The 19644-nt window shown below is 32.4% G+C and overlaps 1 protein-coding gene across 1 annotated transcript in view; it reads left to right on the top strand.

Moving 5' to 3' along the window:
• Window positions 1-19644, top strand: part of MIPOL1 (mirror-image polydactyly 1) — a 281045-nt gene that overhangs the window by 37322 nt on the left and 224079 nt on the right. The window contains exons 5-7 of the mRNA XM_036271182.1: window positions 5170-5362; window positions 7167-7299; window positions 8901-9006. Coding sequence (XP_036127075.1) covers window positions 5170-5362; window positions 7167-7299; window positions 8901-9006 — 432 coding nt within the window. The remainder of the gene's footprint in view (window positions 1-5169; window positions 5363-7166; window positions 7300-8900; window positions 9007-19644) is intronic.

Here is a 19644-nt window from a genome sequence, read left to right as displayed (position 1 = left end):
ATCATGAAAATGGTCCATTGGAAACAGCACAGAAGTCACTAGAGAGATACTGGGTCTTCAAAATGTGTACCGCTGCCTGCCTAGGCACATGTATTAAGTATAAGGTGCCAAAAAATATTTCCCTAAATCCACTTACTTTGACTAAATGAATAGACTATCTCTAGCAATAGCTGTAGGTGCCACTTGAGGTATATCTAGTAGTAGCCTTCCATAACATCATTTTTAAATGGTCACAGGATAAGTTTACATGGCAGTGGTAGCAATAGGTAGTAATAGCAAATATTGGAGAATATTTTAAAGTGATCAAGTTCTTACATCCAAATAATACAATGTGTAGCCCAGCCAGTGTGGCCTAGTGGATTGAGCGTCTCCCATGGACTACAGGTCCCGGTGTGATTCCCAGTCAGGGCACATGCCTGGGTTGTGCAGTTGATCCCCAGTAGGGGGCGTGCAGGAGGCAGCGGATTGATGTATCTCTCTCACATCAATGTTTCTATCTCTCCCTCCCTCCCTCTCTAAAAATATCAATTAAAATATATTTAAAAGAAAAATAGTGTGCCCATAGAAGAACAAATAAATAAAGGGACTGATAGTCATAAAAATGTCCTGTTGTTCAACCGAGGAAAGAAAGGTAAACCTCATACACTTATGAATTACGAAGAAGAGATTGATAATTTATTCTCTAAGTCCACTTTGGGGAAGTTAATTTAAATAGTAATAGTCTTAATGATGAAACAGTTAACAACTTGACACTGATTAAACACTGAAGCAAATTACTAAAGAAGGTTATAGTTTTCAGTTTAAAACATGGGAGAGAGGAATCAATAGCTTTAGTTTTAAGCTTTTATCTGCCTGCAGATAAGAGTTTTAATTAAAAGTGAATGTGCTCTTTTAAACATTTATGTAATTGACTGGTTTGTAAAACAGACCCATAACTTCACTTTTTGTTGCATTTTATTGACAATATGTTTATATTTCCATATGTATTGCCTTTTTCAAGTGATGGGTGATTCAAACAGCTCAACTGAAGCTTTTGATAGTTTCATCCCATTATCACTTCATAAAGACTTTCTCCTGGGTTGGAGAGTTAGGGAAAAATAATTAAAGACTGAATTAGAGTCATTAAATGCTGTTTTTCTTTCTTGGTTGGAGAGGGTACTAACTCTGAAATTGAATTTAAGTTGAGTTTGAAATAAGATAAAGACAATTTGGCAAGAAGCAATAAAATAGGGTAGTATATCGAAATCTGACTTGAAAAGTCAAAGTGTATCATACCGGCAACTTATTCTCAAATAATTCAGAAAAATTTTATATCTGTAGGTAGACAGGTAAATAAATACAGAAAGAACGAATAAGAAAGCAAGTGTAGTAAAATGTTAACATTTGGGGAATCTGGATGAAGGGTATATAGAATTATTTTGTACTATTTCACAATGTTTTATGATTGAAAGAAAAAAGAAATTATTACTATCTACAGTTATTTCTTGTCACCTTTCTCATCTCTTTCCTAGCGTATTCGTGCAGTCCATGAAGGCCTTTGCCTTTGGCTTTCCTTTCTCTCTGTTTCTTGCCTTTTTCCTGGATGACTTCAAGTGTCTTCAGAGTTAACACTTTCATTACCCCGAGTCCTTGATTTCCTCCACTCCTTGTACCTTCACCAGCAATCTGATCAACCCATTCCCAGGTAAACCACATCTTAGACTTTGTATTTACATGTTACTCATTTTAGAAATATTCACTTCCTAACTATACCATCTTGTCATTTCAATATAAGAAATGACTCTGTGTTTTTCCTATAGCTATGTCTTCTCTTGTGTGCCCATTCTTCCTGTTCTCTTCTTTTTTTTTTTTTTTTTTAATAACTGTTATCTTCTTCTTACAGCCTGTCAATTTTTTTTTTTTTTAATCCTCACCCGAGGGTATTTTTCCATTTTTTGTACAGATAGAATGGGAGGGAGAGAGAGGAAGGGAGAGAGAGAAAGAAACATCGATGTGAAGGGACACATCGAGTGGCTGCCACCCGCACGACCAACCAGGGCCGGGGACAAACTGCAACCGAAGTACGTGCCCTTAGCGGGAACCGAACCCGGGTCTCTCCGGACCGCAGGCCGACGCTCCAACCGCTGAGCCACACTGGCCAGGGCCAGCCTGTCAGTTTTTATTTCTCCTAACTCAAATCCTTTGTCAGTTCATTACTTTGCAAATTCCTACTTGTCTTTTTTTTGTAACAAATGCCTTTATGAAATCCTCTCAGAGTTTTCATTTGAGCATCAGTCTATCTAGCCACTTGTATTTGGTCTCTGTAGCCTTAGCCGATTCCTTCCTTATCACATTATGTTCAGATTATTAGATCAGTTTGCTTTCTTCAATGTACTATAGAGCCCTTGTTGGGGTGGGGAGGGGTGTGTTTCTTACTTGTTTTTGTTTTTCTAGTACTTATCACAGGACACATCACACTGTAGGTTTTTCATGAATTATTAAATTAATGAATACATTAATTAGAGGGGTCAAACTTTCTATACAAATAGTTGAATTCTGATATAGGACAGTGTAGTATGGCAGAGTAGAAGGGCATTGAGAGCTTTCAGAAGATTTGAGCAATATTTGCTAAAACAGCCAAAAAAACAAAATGAAAGGAAAATTTTATAAATCAGCCTTGTTCACGCTAAAGTAAACTTAAAGTAAACTTTCTCACTAGAAAAGCATGGATAGTCTGATTTGCAGAGCAGGCTCCAAATGTCTGACGAACAGTAGTAGTTAGGAATCAAAACTACAGAGCAAGAGTAGAACATCCAGAATCAGTCAGAGCCGAATCACACAGTACAGGGTTCTTCAAAAATATTAAACACTTAGAATTGAAATCCAGAAGTGTGTTAGTACTTGTTGAGTTCATTTTAATAAAACTATAAAGGGTTATAATTACTACAATGCAGGAGGGATCAGCAAGGAGTCCTCTCCTGGGAAAGCTCCCACCTCTGCTCTGAACTTGGAGCTGACAGCAGTCACAGGTGAAAAGGCAGTAATGCACCAAGAAGTCAACAGATCACAAGTTTGACATTAGGTAAGTTGAAGTAAGAGAGATTATAATAGTAGTAAGCAAATAGCAAGTATAGATAACAGGGACAGGGTAAACTAAACACTAGACAGTTAGAAATACAAAACTGAAAGGAGAAAGATGCTAAACTAGACCCAGAAATACAGAGGTAAAAATATGGGACAATTTGTAGATAATACCAAGTCTGGTCTCAAAAGCAGGCCAAAGAGTCAAAACTTAAGATTTTGAAGCAGTTGGTATGGCGTTGGCATAGGTGACTGGGGGCACTTTATGGTTAGCACATCCTTTTTCTTTTTGATGAATCTTTGTACCTCATAAACTGGAGAATAGTATAGATCCTAATAGTTATTTTTGATATATCCCTGGGGACACTTTTGGTTATTTAATATTGCTTTCAGTAACTAATACTTTTCTTTCATTTGAATTACTTATAAGTCTTGTGTGAGTGTTGGAAAGCATGGGTTGTTAATGATATAGGGGTATCCCTTCGAGTCCATTTATAAAATTCTCTCATTCAGATTTTGGGAGGTGCATGTGACCAATAACAGCCTATTCTAGAAAAGCAGCATGGTGAACATCTAAAGCCAACCAAGTACGCATTTTGAAATGTCAAGAAGCTACAAGTAATCTCCAGAAACCTACAGTTGTTAAATTTCAAATAGAAATAGGATATAATGTTGAAATTTTATAGATAGCTTATAGTATGTACGTATGAAAGCATGTTTTCCTAGTTTGTTCCCTCAAGTAAATTGAAATTCAGTTATTTACGCCTTGGCTGGTTTGGCTCAGTGGTTAGAGCATTGGCCTGTGGTCCAAAGAGACCTGGGTTCAGTTCCCGCTGAGGGCACGTACCTCGGTTGCAGTTTGTCCTGGCACTGGTTGGGTCGTGCGGGTGGCAACCACTTGATGTGTCCCTTTCACGTCGATGTTTCTCTCTCTCTGCCTCCCTCTCATTCTATCTGAACAAAAAATGGAAAAATGTCCTCGGGTAAGGATAAAAAAAAAAGAGTTATTTACTAAGAATGGTTTCTGATCTAGCTTCAGCCACCAATAAGACAATGTGTAGGACTTGGAGTTTATAACCAGCTATACCTAATTTCAGCATATATGCAAGCAAAAAATTTCTTCTTAAAGAATACTTTGTGAGTGGTACCTTATTTCTAAGTACCCTAATTTATTTTTATTTTAAAACTATTCTCTCTGCCTCAGAAGGATTTTAAATGTGGCTGGTTGGTGATGGCATCGTCAATAAGCAAAAAAAATTAGTATCGTGCACTTGTGTGTGGATTATTTTCTTCCAAAAAAATCAGATATACACTATTCTTTTGAAATAGCTTTTATTTAATAATTACAGCTTAAAATAATTTTTATGAGATAGCCAGGCATTGCAAAACAGATTCTGTAATGTGTAACACATATCTGAGAAAATAAGAGTTAAAAATAATTCTGATATTTTATAATATGATGATTACAAAAACAGTAGCTAACATTCATTGGTATGCTGGACACTGGGCCAAATATTTTTCATGTATTAACTCAGTGAATTCTCACAACAACTGTTGTAAGTGTTGTTATGTTCCCATTTGAAAAACAAACTGAGGTGTGGAGGGGTTAAGTTACTTGCCCAAAGTTAGGCACTTGGCAAAGCTGGGATTCTGATCCAGGCAGGCTGATATCAGAGTTCCATGCACAGTATCACTTCTCTATAATCATTAACTTATTGCAACCCAGTTTTCAAAGTTTAGGGATAAAAAGTAATCTGAAAATAATACCACTAAATCATTGTTTTGCAACTTTGATTGCATGCTGGAGTCATCTGATCACTCCCAGAGATTTTGATTTAATGTAAATCAAATTTCTGGAAACCCCACAGGTTATTACATCCCACAGCCAGGGTTTAAACCACTGTCCTAACTGCTCACTCACTATGGGAAGGGAAATTTTAATGGCAGAACCACACTATACATGCTTATGTGAGTACAATAGTAGTAAGACTAATAAGTACATGTTTAAAGCAATGAGAGCACTTAGTTCCACAAAAATATTTATTTGAATGATTTAATTTGTAGCCATGGTGTTTCATATATCATACACTTTCATTTTGTTTTAAATAGCTCGTAGTTATGTTGAACATGAGACGACAGGGAGAAATAAAAGTGCACAGCCAGACGAGCAACTGACTGAGAATGCTCAGAAATCCAGTGAATTAGTTCACGAAGCCGTGGACACACCACTGTCAGAGCAGAAGTCAAGGGATTTTCCTCAACCGGGTGAAGAGACGTCTCACTGCACTACTGAGAAATCCAAGTGAGTGCCAGCAGCCCCAGATTGAGAGTGCAAGAACCCGGAGGGCTCTTTCGGCCTTCCTCCGTCCCTTCGTGCTCCCCTCCTTTTTGGTATTAGCCAAGTTTGACATATCATTAGCATATAAGAATTGGGGGAGTCTACCAGAGTTTTCTACTGTTTTTCATTACATCAATATAATGTGTCTAGATCAGCGATTTTCAACCTTTTTCATCTCATGGGACACACCAACTAATTACTAAAATTCTGTGGTACACCAAAAATGTATTTTTTGCCAATCTGACAAAAAAAAGGTATAAATTTAATTCATTTACACCAGACGGCTGTTGTTGTGCTGGCTGCTGTCATTTTTTAAATTTTTTTTTTTATGACAATCTAAGGGAAAAGAAGGCAGTGGCCCTAACTGAATACTTGGGTATTGCATATTTTTAAAATTCTTGTGACACACCAGTTGAAAATCACTGATCTAGATTGTTAAGTGAGAAAGCCCAAGATGAGTTTGAATAAAGGCCATGAGGTTTTATTCCTTTTAGTTAAATATTATTTTCTGTGACCTTTTATTATGGATCTGAAAATAACCGTTGAGTTGATATTAATGGGATTTTTTTTTTTTTTTTTTGTCAGAGCCCAAACCTTGCAACTCCAGAATAAAATAAGCCCAAAGATGTAGTTTGGTTAGCATTATGTTTTATTTAAATGCATCTGAATGCTTTTTGTAGGGCCTTGTACACTTTCATTTGGCGCCTTCATTATTGCACATTCTGTAGCTTTACTCGTTTACCCTTCCTACTGATCCCACGAGGGATTTGAGTTTTACCCATGGAATTAAGGTGCTTTGATAATTAGTCATGCATTATGAAAATACTGCTATATTAGAAAAATTCAGTGACTCCTATAATTATATTTTCAGTTCAGACAAAATTTTATTATACAGAATATATTTTAATAGTTTTACATAGGAACAACGATTTCTATTTACTTAACATTATTTAGCAGATATATTAATATGTTTCTACTGTTTAGCAATGAGTTATACTCTTACTGAAGTACAGATTGAAGTACACTTTTGGGGAGTAGGGGTTGGGCTGAATGACGAGGTGATAAACATTTTATAACCACATGAGAAAAACAAATAGTAGAGATTGGCCTAAGCCAGAGTATGAGATACCCAGGACACGTGCAATGGAAGATACACATGGTAAGGAGAGTTGTCCCAGGCCTCCCTGCTTAATTTCTTCTTAGAGACTCTAAGACATGCCTTAGAAATATAATATAACGCCTTCAAAAAAAACGGTTTATCTCTTTCCTTCCCTTGCTTAATACTACTCGCTAATAAGTTGATACTCTTGTTAAATAGCATGCAAAATGCCCCCAAAAATATTTTTCCCTTACTCTTAAATGTTATAGGGAAAGGTGTTTATTTTAATGTTTTAAATTTAATAAGGAAAATATTATACTGTCAACCAAATTGAAAAAAATTATGACTGTTCCCACTTTCAGAAGAGTGAGAAATATATCTAGTCCTGAATTCTTTAAGTACACTGAATCATGAGTCTCTATAGATGTTACTAAATGCTTTCCTCAGATTTACCTCTCTCAGTTGATAGTGTAGCACATCTATGAAATTGATATATTTATTCTTTTCATCCATAGGATTTTCTTAGTGCATGACAAGAGAAAAAATTAAATAACTTTATATATATAGTTAAAATTAAATTTGTCACTCCCCATTTGAAGAGTAAAATTTATAGATCCTATATAGAAGAAATCATATGTTTATGTTATTTAATAGTTTTCTCTATTACAGCAGTGTGGGACAAACAAATGATTTGCATTATGAATGTTCGATTCCTTCTCAAGTTACTTCAGACTTAAATAAAGATAAGACTATAGCATTTCTTCAAACAGAATTGGACATTTTCAGAGCAAGCAATAAAAAGGTACCTTATAGAAAAACCTGATAATTGTATGGTGTGCTCTTGGCTATTGACCTTCTAAACTTGCTTTGTTGTCCATCGTAATTCCGTTTTTATTGTGTACTTTTATCCTTTAACAGTAGCTTTATGTTTTTTCCATGTCATGCCATCTGGGTGTGATTGAGTTGAGATTGGCTATAAAAGCAATTTCTTTAGTTGCCTGCTTTTGCTGGCCTGTGATATCACTTCCTTTTTCATAAATCTATAGTACCTCTAGTAGGTACATGAAAAAAAAAAAGATTCATTAAGGTTTTACTGCATTAAAACTTTATTTCAGCATTTTGGAGAATGAGAAATTTAATGCACCGGTTTTATGTTACTTTCTTAACTACTTTTCTTTTTTTGTTAGTATCTTGCCCTACATTTCACCTCAATAATATATGTAATTAAACTTTAAAGTAGTAAGCTTTGCCCTATCGATGTGGCTAGGTGGATTGAGTGTCGCCCCATGGACTTAGAGGTCCTGGTTCGATTCCCAGTCAGGGCACATGCTGGGATTGTAGTCTCGATCCCCAATAGGGGGTGTGGAGGAGGCAGCTGATCGATGTTTCTCTCATCATTGATACTTCTGTCTCTCTCTCCCTTCCTCTCTCTCTAAAAAGTCAATAAAAACATATTTTAAAGTAGCAAGCCTTGGTAATATCTTCATTTTTCTTATCTTATGCTGCCGTATTTTGTCCAATCCAATTTTTTATATCATGTTCTACCTTTTCTGACTCTACTTCTTGTTACATTCCTTTGAGCATTAACTGATGTTATTAAATAATGTTCAGTTTTGTGTGCCTTCTTTTTTTTTTAACCTCTACACAATAGCCTGATTTTAATATTCTAGTTGTTGACCTAATCAAACTGAAGCATGGCATTAGGAATGTTGCTCATGTGTGATGGAAAACAACACAAATGACAAAGCTGAGGGAAGAATTAAAAAAAAACAAATCATTTGGAGGGATTCTGTATGAGAGCTGGAGATGTTTTCTGTACTTTCATTTAGCAGTTATTTATTACATGCCAGTAATGAATCAGGTACAGTGCCACCTTAAATGGAATAGAATGGGGTGGCATTCTGAAAGGGAGATTTGTTTCAGATACTAAGATTATTATCTTAATTAATTTTGTTTCAAAGTATTAAACATACTAAGAGAAGCTGTAAAGCTGTGCTGTCCATTATTTTTTTTTTAGGATAGTTCCTCCCAAGTCTTTGGCTTTAAGACAATAGAATGGATCAGATTGCTTTTTGCCATAGTTATTTTTAATAATTTTGTTGTTCCCTCTTTAATTTTATTTGCCTACACACACACACACACACACACACACACACACACAAATAGAGTGTATATCAATGTTTTTATAATTTCTATGTTATTACAGGTAATTATTACTTTATAAAATGTCTTAAAACCTTAAATATGTTGTTGTTTTTAAATCTCTGGAGTTATATAATTAGGTAGTTAAATTTAATATTATTTATATTAGGGAAAATACCAAAATTTTACTTTGGGCTTAATTATGTTTGTGCAAGAAATTTGTCAGATAAGAATCTGTGGTTTTCTTTCAATGTGTTTAAGCTTCAAGAAAAACTGTCTAAAGAAGATAAAGAAAAGAGAAAACTAAAGCTTACACTGGAACTCCATGAGAAAGCAACAGAAGCTCAAATTGCTGAAAAGACAGCAGGTATGGTAGATGAGTCTTAACATATGGCCTTAAGAAATATGCACAAGGTTATTATATTATGTGGCTTGGTGAATACTAGCATATTAGCTATTTGCCAAAGGAGGGGAAGCTCTGTCTTTTTTTTTTTTTTTTTTGGCTGCTTAGAAAATAGGTGGCTTTAACATCCTGGCTCTGGTATTAGTGAGAGCTTTACCTGTATTCATACTGATTTGGGCATTAAATGCATTGTTAACACCATGTCAATCCAATCACAAAAAGGTTGTTTGTTTTGTTGGAAGGGCCTGAACAAACAAGGGGAAATAATGATTACCAGTGCCTCTACCTTTCAACCAGCAGTTCAAATACCACTTATTGTTTTAGCTGGTTGAGAGGAAATACTTCTCCTTTGTATGAAAATAGTCTCATATTCATTGCCAGTGGAAACCTACATTTCATTTAAAAATCTATTTTGTGCAATTAATACATTTTTATTTGATAATGGGGAGGGTGATGGAGATAATGTTTTCCCTGAGAAGATTAAAGTGAAAGATTGACTAAGTTTAAGATTATAAATGACTCCCTTAAATATTTCTATCTTTACTTACAGGTTTTTGCAAGGAGAAAAATTTTAAATATATCTGTGGTATATTACAGATATGATCAGATGATTCTCAGTAGTTATGATCTCTCATCTATATACACATATGTCACTGTGACTCTGCCTCACACTGTTCTAGTGTGATAGAAAAGAGAAATTTAATAGGATAATAGAAATTAACATCGAGAGGCATTTTGGAGATTACTTATTTTAACATTTTTATATCAGAATTATTTTAAGGGATAATTATATTTTGTGATTAGTTTGAAGTTATCATCATACTTTGTGAGCCACTTAAACTTGGTTGCATATATGAAGGAATTATGGTATTTTAGGTCAGAGGTTAGTAGATATAGTCTGTCTTCAAAATATTACTGTGCAAAGTAGAATTAAATAGCACTATGAAAATATAGCCAAAATGTCTATAAATAAATACTCCAGCTAAATACCAGGTGATTGCTTTTCTGTTAATGTTAGACTACCATGATTTTTTAAGTGGGGGAAATAGGAGAGTAATATATTATAAAGAAAATTAATAGTACATTAAAATGAATAATTCATATACAAATTTAGAACAATTTGAAAGTTTCTTGGCTTTTTTATAATCAAATATATATATACTAAATATATACTTGTTGCTAGGAAGGTATTACAAAAAGTACATTTGTTTTAAGGTGTTTGCATCATAATTTAACTTTGCATGTGCCTTATAGAAGTAATTTAATAAGATTTAGGGCATTGTGACTTACTGAAAATCATGAATGAATATGTCTGCATAGCTCATTTATCTCTTGGAGGAGAAAACTCATTAAGCAATATTACCTATTCTTTAAACTTTTGTATAATGTAGCTAATCATATAATTCAAATATTTATTTATTGGTATATACTTAAGGGTTCTCGTTAACTAAATTATGACTCATGCATACATAAAATGAAAAGAATTTGACTGCTTTATTCTTGTTAATCAAATATTTATCATTCATGATAATTTTTTTAGTAAATGTTAACTTTTAGAAACATGTTTAGTATGTTTTTATAGCCTCCTAAATTGATGAAAATAATAATGCTGTATAGTTTCTGTGGACAAAGCAATCTGGTTAAAAAAGATGACCAATCACTTAGTTTTTAAAGTATAAATTTTTGGAATGTATCTTTACTTTTTAATGTTTTAGTTCTATTTTATTGAAAAAGATTAAAGCTACTTGTGACATTAGAGAGAATTATTATTATAATTTGTGAAAATAAAAAATCTAATGCTTAAGGAATTTATTGGTAGAAATTGCAAGAAATTTATTCAGTGACCCTTGGTAGACTCATGAACATTTTCGTATTTTCTCATTATACATACAGTTTTAAATAGCTTATTTCTACCTAGTAAGTATTAAATGAGATCAAAAAAGTAAAACAGCATAACAAAAACAAGTATGTCAGTACCTGAATAGAAATGGGAACATTAGAGGACTATGATTACATGTTTTATTTAGTGTCATATGAAAGAACAAATAATCCACATAAGCATGGGTGTTTGTTTCTATCACTGCTCACTTTTTATGTTAGAAATAAAAAGTGTATTTGATAAAGTGTATTACAAATATACACATATATTTAGGTATTATAATGTACATAAGCAGAATATAAATATTTAAAAATTAAAATATTTCACATTAAAAAAAAACATGCATAAACATCCTGAACTACAAATTGGCAATTGCATATAGGATACAAATATATATATATATATATGTGTGTGTGTGTATATATATATATATATGTGTGTGTTTATAACTATTTCAAATAAAATGTTAATAAAATTCAGGTATTCAAGGAAATAGTTGTTTCATTTTAATATATAAAATATAAAGATTTATATAAGGATATTCATATATGAGTATTAGTTATGACAGCAAGGAAACTAAAATCAATCAAATAATAAGGGAAATAGTTAAATAAATTAAGGGATATTTATGTTGTGAGACATCATGCAATAATTAAAATAATTTTGGAAGACTGATGATGTGAGAAAAATCTTTAAGACAGTATTAAGTGAAAGAAGTAGGGGAAAACTGTATCCATGTTATAATTTAAATATATATATGCGCACACACACACATTTTGTAAAACAAGAGGCAGCTCTGGCTGGTGTTGCTTAGTTGGTTGGGTGTCAGTCCGCACACCGAAAGGTTGCCAGTTCAATTCCATGGTCAGGGGACATGGGCAGGTGGTGGGCTCCGCCTCCCGTAGTGGGTGTGCAAGAGGCAGCAGATCTGTGTTTCTTTCTCACATTGATGTTTCTCTCTCTCTCTCAAAAAAAAATCAATTTCAAAAAGCAACAAGAGGAAAATTATGGTAGTATTAATGGATGTTTTGATGTTTCAATAACAGTTTTCTGCCTTTCCAGGTTTTCTTCAGTGAGCCTGGATTAGAATTTTAATTAGAAAAAGTAATTTTTACTTTTAAAAGATGTGCTTTTAAAAAAAAAAAGTCACTTGCTTTCTAATCTTAAAATATATCCTGTGATAAGTCTGACACATAAAGCAACATTTTATGAAATTTATATGATGGCTGTGACCAAGTCTTACCATTTTACCCGTGCCATTGTTCTTGTGTTTCAGATTTGCCCCTTATTTATTTTTGTGTCTTTATGTGTTTATGTAACTGTGTATATGTTAATCATCTTATCTCCCCAGCTAATTGAGTAATTTATAAGAAATAGAATCTGGTAATGTGAAACCCACATAAAACAAAAGGTGCCCAGTTTTTTTTTTTTTAATCCTCACCCGAGGACATTTTTTGTTCAGATAGAGCGGGAGGGAGAGAGAGGAAGAGAGACAGAGAGAAACATCGATGTGAAGGGACACATCGAGTGGCTGCCACCCGCACGACCAACCAGGGCCGGGGACAAACTGCAACCGAGGTACGTGCCCTTAGTGGGAACCGAACCCGGGTCTCTCCGTACCGCAGGCTGACGCTCCAACCGCTGAGCCAAACCGGCCAGGGCAAAAGGTGCCCAGTTTTGTGTGAGGCACAGCGAGGTCCCGGAAAGGCCAAAAGCCTTGGAATCAGATTGACCCAAATTCAGACCACAGCTTTGACTTAATGTGGATTGTCTTTGAGCAAGTTACTATTAGCCTCTCCAGATTTACTTTCCCCCATGTAAAATGTAAATATTAACTAATTTACCAGATCATTTTAAGGATTAGAGAGAATATGTAAAAGTACCTTCTATATAGCCAGTATGGTATTCAGTAAGTTGTAGCTAATATTAATATTTGATTATTTTTATCTTAATGAGATTCTTAAACCTTTGATAATGTCAGAAGTCTTGAAAAGACTTTTGTTCTGTTTAGCTTTTAATTAAAATTAATGGCTTGCTGTTGGCTAACAGAAAAGTGATAGAATAAAATTGGAAACAAATTATTAGATGATAAGGAAAATTACTGTTGAGATATATGGATTTATTAGCACTATTACATTTTACTAACATGTGAATCTGAAATAAAAGAAATGGGATACAGCCCAGCTGGTGTGGCTCCGTGGTTGAGCGTCAACCCATGCACCAAGAGGTCACCGGTTCAATTCCCTGTCAGGGCACTTGCCCAGGTTGTGGGCTAAATCCCCAGTGCGGGGCATGCAGGAGGTGGCCATTAGATGTTCTCTCTCATCGATATTTCTATCTCTCTCTCCCTCTCCCTGCCTCTCTCTCTCTAATATCAATAAATAAAAAAAATAAAATAAAAAAAAAGAAATGGGATACAAAGGATTTGGGATTTAATCTAATGTGTACCTATGTACACCTTCGTGTAGACTGTTATAATAGCATGAAGCCTGTTTCCTTTGCTTCCCTGATGGTTTTTACATGATGTGAATTCTGTCATTCTAATGTAATCTCATGTGAGTTTGAAACTAAGTTGTATCCTTTATCATGGTAAAATCTCAAATGGTTGCCCCCTTTATCTTCCCCTCCTTTACTGACATCACCTTCATCATCCACTGTTTTTATTAGGCACTGTATATGAACTGTGCTGACTTTTAAAAAATTTAGGCAAGAAATATTTATCAGGGGGCCATTATGTACTAGGTACTGTGCTGGGCACTGAATGTACATCAGCAAGTGGACAGAATTGTAATTTGAAATTTTTCTTTTTGTGTGTGATCACTTCTTACTCGAAATACTGCATTGCAGTAAGTAGTGGTTCCATGCTCACACTTCCGATTCAGACTTTGTTTTGTTTTCTTTTACCACCTATCATGTGTAAGTGACAGCCTCACTAAACTTTGGCTAAACCTTACTTTATAGGTCGCTGTGACGTTTAAGTGAGATAATGTTTATGAAGTGCTTAACTCACCGAAGGCACTCAATAAATGGTAATTACAATGATAAGATGATGATGTCACCATCTTGTTTTCTCAAGACTTCTTGTTCTACAAGGGGCGTCTTCTAATATCAATAACTGTCCCACAGCTATTTATGCATGTTTTGTTTCAGAAGGAATTGATATGCATTTTTTTAAAAAAATAGTTTAAAATTATTTTTATTTTATTAATTGTCCACAGTTTTTCGTTATCCTTAATTTTCAGATTTAATTTAATTTAGAAAGTTTGAAAATATGATATGAAAATTATGTTTTTAATCTCTACAAAAAAAGAAAATAAGAGAAGATTATATAATAAAGTAGGTCTTCTTTACTTAATAAAAACTGAAATGACCAGCTCACTCCCTATTTGTTAGCACTGGAAAAAAAATGTATTTCTTAGCTGTTCAGGACTTTTTACTGTGTTTTAATCCATTAAATTATGTATGTGGATAGTATTGTTTGAAAATTGTTAGCATCTTTGACCTTCAGGTACTAGGGATGTTTTGGAGAAGCATAGCAGAAACGTTGACTCTGTCTTTTAGGTAAGCATCTTTTCTCATTTAAATAAAATGATTAAACCACAAACACTTCAAAATTTGTTCTACATAAATTGAATTTGATAGTGAGAGAGTATTGTGTGACTTGATTTGCATCCATTAATTTACTGTTAGGTCAGTGATGTGGTTATTACTTTTAAAATTACTTGTTCAGTTAAACCTTTCATTTTTCCTAAACAGTCTCAGCAGGCATTTTCTCATGTTTAATGTCTCTTAATTTTTTTCCCTCTATTATATCGACAGTATACAGATGATGTTTAAATTTTACACAAAAGAGTATTTATTAAAATAGTTTTTATAAGTTATTTTTGTGATACTTATAATATTTATGCTTCTTTAAAAGCCACCTTTTTCTTTTTTCTTTTTAAATGCTCACATTAGAGTCTCTGCTTTATATGTTAGTTATTTTTCTTTCTTGCATGTCATCCATTAAAGATTAGCTGTGGAAGGTTGGAGCATGGAGAGATTATGAATGACAGAACAACTCCTGTAGAATAATAATCAGTTTTTAGTATTTAATGCTGTTTGACTTTTGCAGACACATTTCTTATTAACCTTTGGTACAAAGATAAATCCAGGTTCCTGATATCTCATGGAGAAGATGAATTTGAGATCCTCTTCCAATTAAACTGAAATAAGGCCAATATTGGGTTTTAGCCAAAAGAACTCCTTAGTTCCTAAGTCTTATGTTTATAAATCTATCTATCTATCTATCTATCTATCTATCTATCTATCTATCTATCTATCTATCTTAGTTATATTTTACATATAATTCAATGGTTACATAATTTGCTTGGCTTACATTATTGTTTCTGCAAGCATTTAATTTGATTTTTTAGAAACAAATTATTTTCTGTGTGTCCTAATTTAGAGTGATATTTTATAAATAAATTAGTAAATACTGTCAAGCCCTTTTTATTACAGAGAATGTTAATTTTTTTATGTTTTGATGACCAAAGCATCATAACATAGAATCCCTGAAATTTTTTGTTTAAGTTAACATGTAAATGTTAAAGCTATAGATAGGTCATCTACCATTATATCAAATATATTAAAACACCCCAACTAATTGATATGGAAAAATAAAAATTGTGTAATAGAAAATGTTTACATTGTTCTCTTGTAAAAAAATTATTTGTTACATATACCATGTCTCAGATGATGTTGATGACCTAACGATAAAGAAGAACAAGAATAAATTAATTCTGTATATCAGGAGAATAGAAAACAATATAATATGTACTTCTGAGAAATAACACACATTAAAATCTTATTTCTCAGTGTATATAATGGGCGTAAATAAAATGTGATAACCATTAATGTTACACTTAAATGCCTTAACAGTATTAAATTATAATGGACCTCTACATATATATATCTATATATCTATATATCTACATGTTTTATCTATATATCTAATGTTTTATCATTTCAGATAAAAACAAAAGGACCCATCTCTGTTAGAAATATTGATAGGTAGAGGTTGACTATATATCTTTGGCTGTAGAATCAGGGTATGAATCAGAATTAATTACAATTAGTGCCAGGTCAAATAATACTTGAGAGTTGATTATGGCCAATAGTATAACCTCTTTCCCTAGAAGAGTTTGTGTTTTCTGGAGAAAACAAAATAAACATTGAGGAAACAGAGAAACTACTATGTATAACAATAACCATCAATTGGCAGTATTTTATTTGGTATGGCATACTATGGAATTTAGCATGATATTAAGCATTTTAGAGCATATCAAATAAATAGGGTATTTAAAACATAGTAATAGCCAAAAACTTTTCAGATAATGATTCTTAAGTCTTTTTCCACACGTTTAGTTCTAAAATTTCTAAGTAGGAGCTTTATTTCACAGAATTTTCATATTGGTATCTATTAAAATATAGATATCAGTAAAGAAAGTAATTTAAATTTTTCTTAAACTTGTACTTCAAAAGCATATAAAATAATTTATACTAATTATAGTAATTCACAGATAAGCTTCTTTCATAGTAAAAATTATTGTTCTAATATGAGATATATTAAATGTTTAAATGTAAATAGCATATTTTTAGAAAGTATTCTCATATAGTCTTTGAATTATATGAACTTTATTTAGTAATTGGGGGTTTTGCAAAAAGAAAGTTCTTGTTTTCTAGTTTTTCTAGTTAAACATATTTTGTTTAATTTTCTAATTAATCATTAGCAATTCTTATACCATTGGTAAGTATAGCAGGTCCTCAATAACATTTTGTTACAACATTGATGAGTTGTCATAGAAATTGTTTATATCAGTTAGCCTATGGTAAAATTGCTGTCCTTATCCATTACTTTTCTTAAAGTCACAGAACCTATCAATTGTTAAGTGAGGACATAAATTTATAGCAACTTTACAGAAAAAAATTTAAAGTATATATTAGGAGCTTAAAATGTCAACTTTTAATGTAGTAGTCATACTTCTAGGAATTTTTCTAATTAGCTAAGTACATACATAATGATTTGTGTACAAAGATGTTCATTACAGTGTTGTTTATAGAGTGAATAATTGGCAACAGTATAAAATCTTATATTAGGAAGAGTTTAGTTCAATCAAATATGGCATGTCCAAATGATAAAATTCCACGTACAATATAAAATATTTTATATTTTCAACGAATACTGAAGAATATAGTAACATTCTGTTTATTTTAAATATCCGCAGAATGTTCCAAACTATTTAAAATATTTCTGTCTCCTCATTTATATAATGAGCCTGTATTACTCTTTAATCAGAAAAGGTTATTTTTGAAATAATCATAAAATATTAAACATTCAAATATAATTTTAGAAAAGCATAATAGTCTCTTCTTTAAAAGAAGCTCTGAGGTAAAAAGTTGAATCCAGCATTGTAATGCAAAAAATGGAAGCATCAAACTACATGGGGTAGGTTGGTTAATTTTCTACTAGCGTGGGGCATTTACCATCTGCGTTTAAATTCACATTATCCACTTTATACAAAGAGAGAAAGTACAATTTTTTAGGAAATTAAAATACCTAGTGTAATGTTTGTAGTTCTGGAATACATATTTGGTGGCTTCATAAAACACTATCATATTTTCAGGGAATCTATGTAACAGCATTTAAAGTAGTAATAGTAGCTATTCAGGCAATGCAACATTCTTTCATATATAGTAAAGACCTGCCTTTTACAAAGCTATTATCTATGTTATATTTGTTCTTAGAATTTTGGAACATGAAAATTAATCAGTGGTTATTTTATGTGTTTCCAATTCAAATCCTAATGATTTCTTCTTCCCTCTCTTTATGTTCAGCCTTTCCTATTTACATAACTACTTTGAGTATGTTAACAAACAGATTCCTTTTCCCAGGCAATGTCTATCCTCCAAATTATGTTATTTAGAGGATCATGATCCAATGTTTAAACTAGAATGTTTTCCAATATACTTTCTCCTACTGTATTTTAAAAGTAGTTTGAGAAGTGTACAATATGGGTTTGTCAATAGACTTGGGTTCTACTAAGAAAATATGTACTCTGTCTTGACTCAATAAACTCATACTTAGTATGGTTCAGCCTCTTCATATTTACTCTTGCCCATATTAGAAAACAATTAGCTTACTAAACAAATTGAGTATTTGGTGGTGGGAGGGGTGATCCTCTCTGAATCTTTTTTGAATTTGACTAAGAATTATACGATATTTGATAACCATGTTTAAAAATGGAGATATCCAAATATTATTGTAAACACCCAATGATTTGTTTTACCTACAATATAAGTATTTTACTTGGTTGGCTTACATAGTAGCTAATAATATTTGTTAATGTAATTTAACTGCTGTGAACCTTTACTGAACAAATATTGAAATTTATTCAAGTCAAAGAAAGAGAATCTCTAATGACTTTTGTTAAAGCTTCTATTTAATAGTTAAGGACAAAAGTTTGTATGACATACGAGATGCAATTAACAGTAGATTTTACATTTAATAAAAAGAAAGAAGCATGCGTATTTGCTTTATTCATTCCATCATAATTTGCAGTAGAGCTGTGGGTGTTTAATGAGCAAATTCCAACTAAAATGCTATATTGATTTTCTAGTGAACTTTGTAATAGTCATCCACCTTGGAAAAGCTCAGTGTTTACAATTAAGTTTTCTTTACTAAAAATGTTTGAGGGTTGCATATTGATTCTTTGAAAGTACTGAATTCTAAGAATCATGTTTTTCATAATCAAATTTTACATAAAATCTAATAGGTGTTAAAATTATCATTCCATAATACTTTAATTTTGGAAAAATTTCTTAGCATTTATACAATGTATAATCAGATTTTATGTGTATGTCTTATGGCATTTTAAAATGTAATCTTAGAATACTCAGAGGATAATATTTTTTTATTAAATACACACATTATTTACATCTTTAGAATTGATTTAGCATTATAAAGGAAAAATAATGGTTTTGGGGTGGTTTATTTATTTTTTTTTAATCACACAGGAATAAACCCTTGGTGTAAAGTATTTACCTTTAAGCATAGTAATAACTAGACTGAATATTGCTAGCCCTACCCCCTCCACCAAATGTTATTGTATATAAAGTGGAGCATAGCTTATATTAAATGTCATTTTATAAAGATTTCATCATACTTTACAGAAGTGATAGAAAGCCTGTTGGCATTTGAGATTTAGTAATTAGTATTTTAACCTTTCCATGTGCCAGAATATTTCAGGGTAATGTAAAATACATATTAATCTGTACTCTGATCACTATTTTGTCCATCTTACCTGACTTACAAATTAGAAGTGTTTTAAGTGTAAAAATTTAGAAATACCTTAGAATATCATGATTTTTTTTTACAACTATTATGTTATTATAACATGCAGTTTGCAATATAGAATAAGTTCTGAGTAATTTTTCTTTCAGTCCCTGCTATAATTTTTGCATGCCATGGGAAAAGGCTACAAAGTGAGGAATTTTGATTAGTATATTTTACATGCATAAATGATCTAAATTAATCAAAATCATATTTTTAATAAGTCTAGAAATGAAGCCAAATTGTGAATCTGTGGATTGAGGGTGGTGACAGTAGAGATGGCCTGAAACTAATGTTTGTTGAGAATACACTTTGTTTATTTGGCCAAAGGCTTTCTTATATTATCTCATTT

Source organism: Molossus molossus, unplaced genomic scaffold (genome assembly GCF_014108415.1).
Source record: "Molossus molossus isolate mMolMol1 unplaced genomic scaffold, mMolMol1.p scaffold_m16_p_1, whole genome shotgun sequence".
Lineage (NCBI taxonomy): Eukaryota > Metazoa > Chordata > Mammalia > Chiroptera > Molossidae > Molossus > Molossus molossus.
Note: the sequence above shows the minus strand (reverse complement) of the source record. Positions and strands in the feature narration are given on the sequence as shown.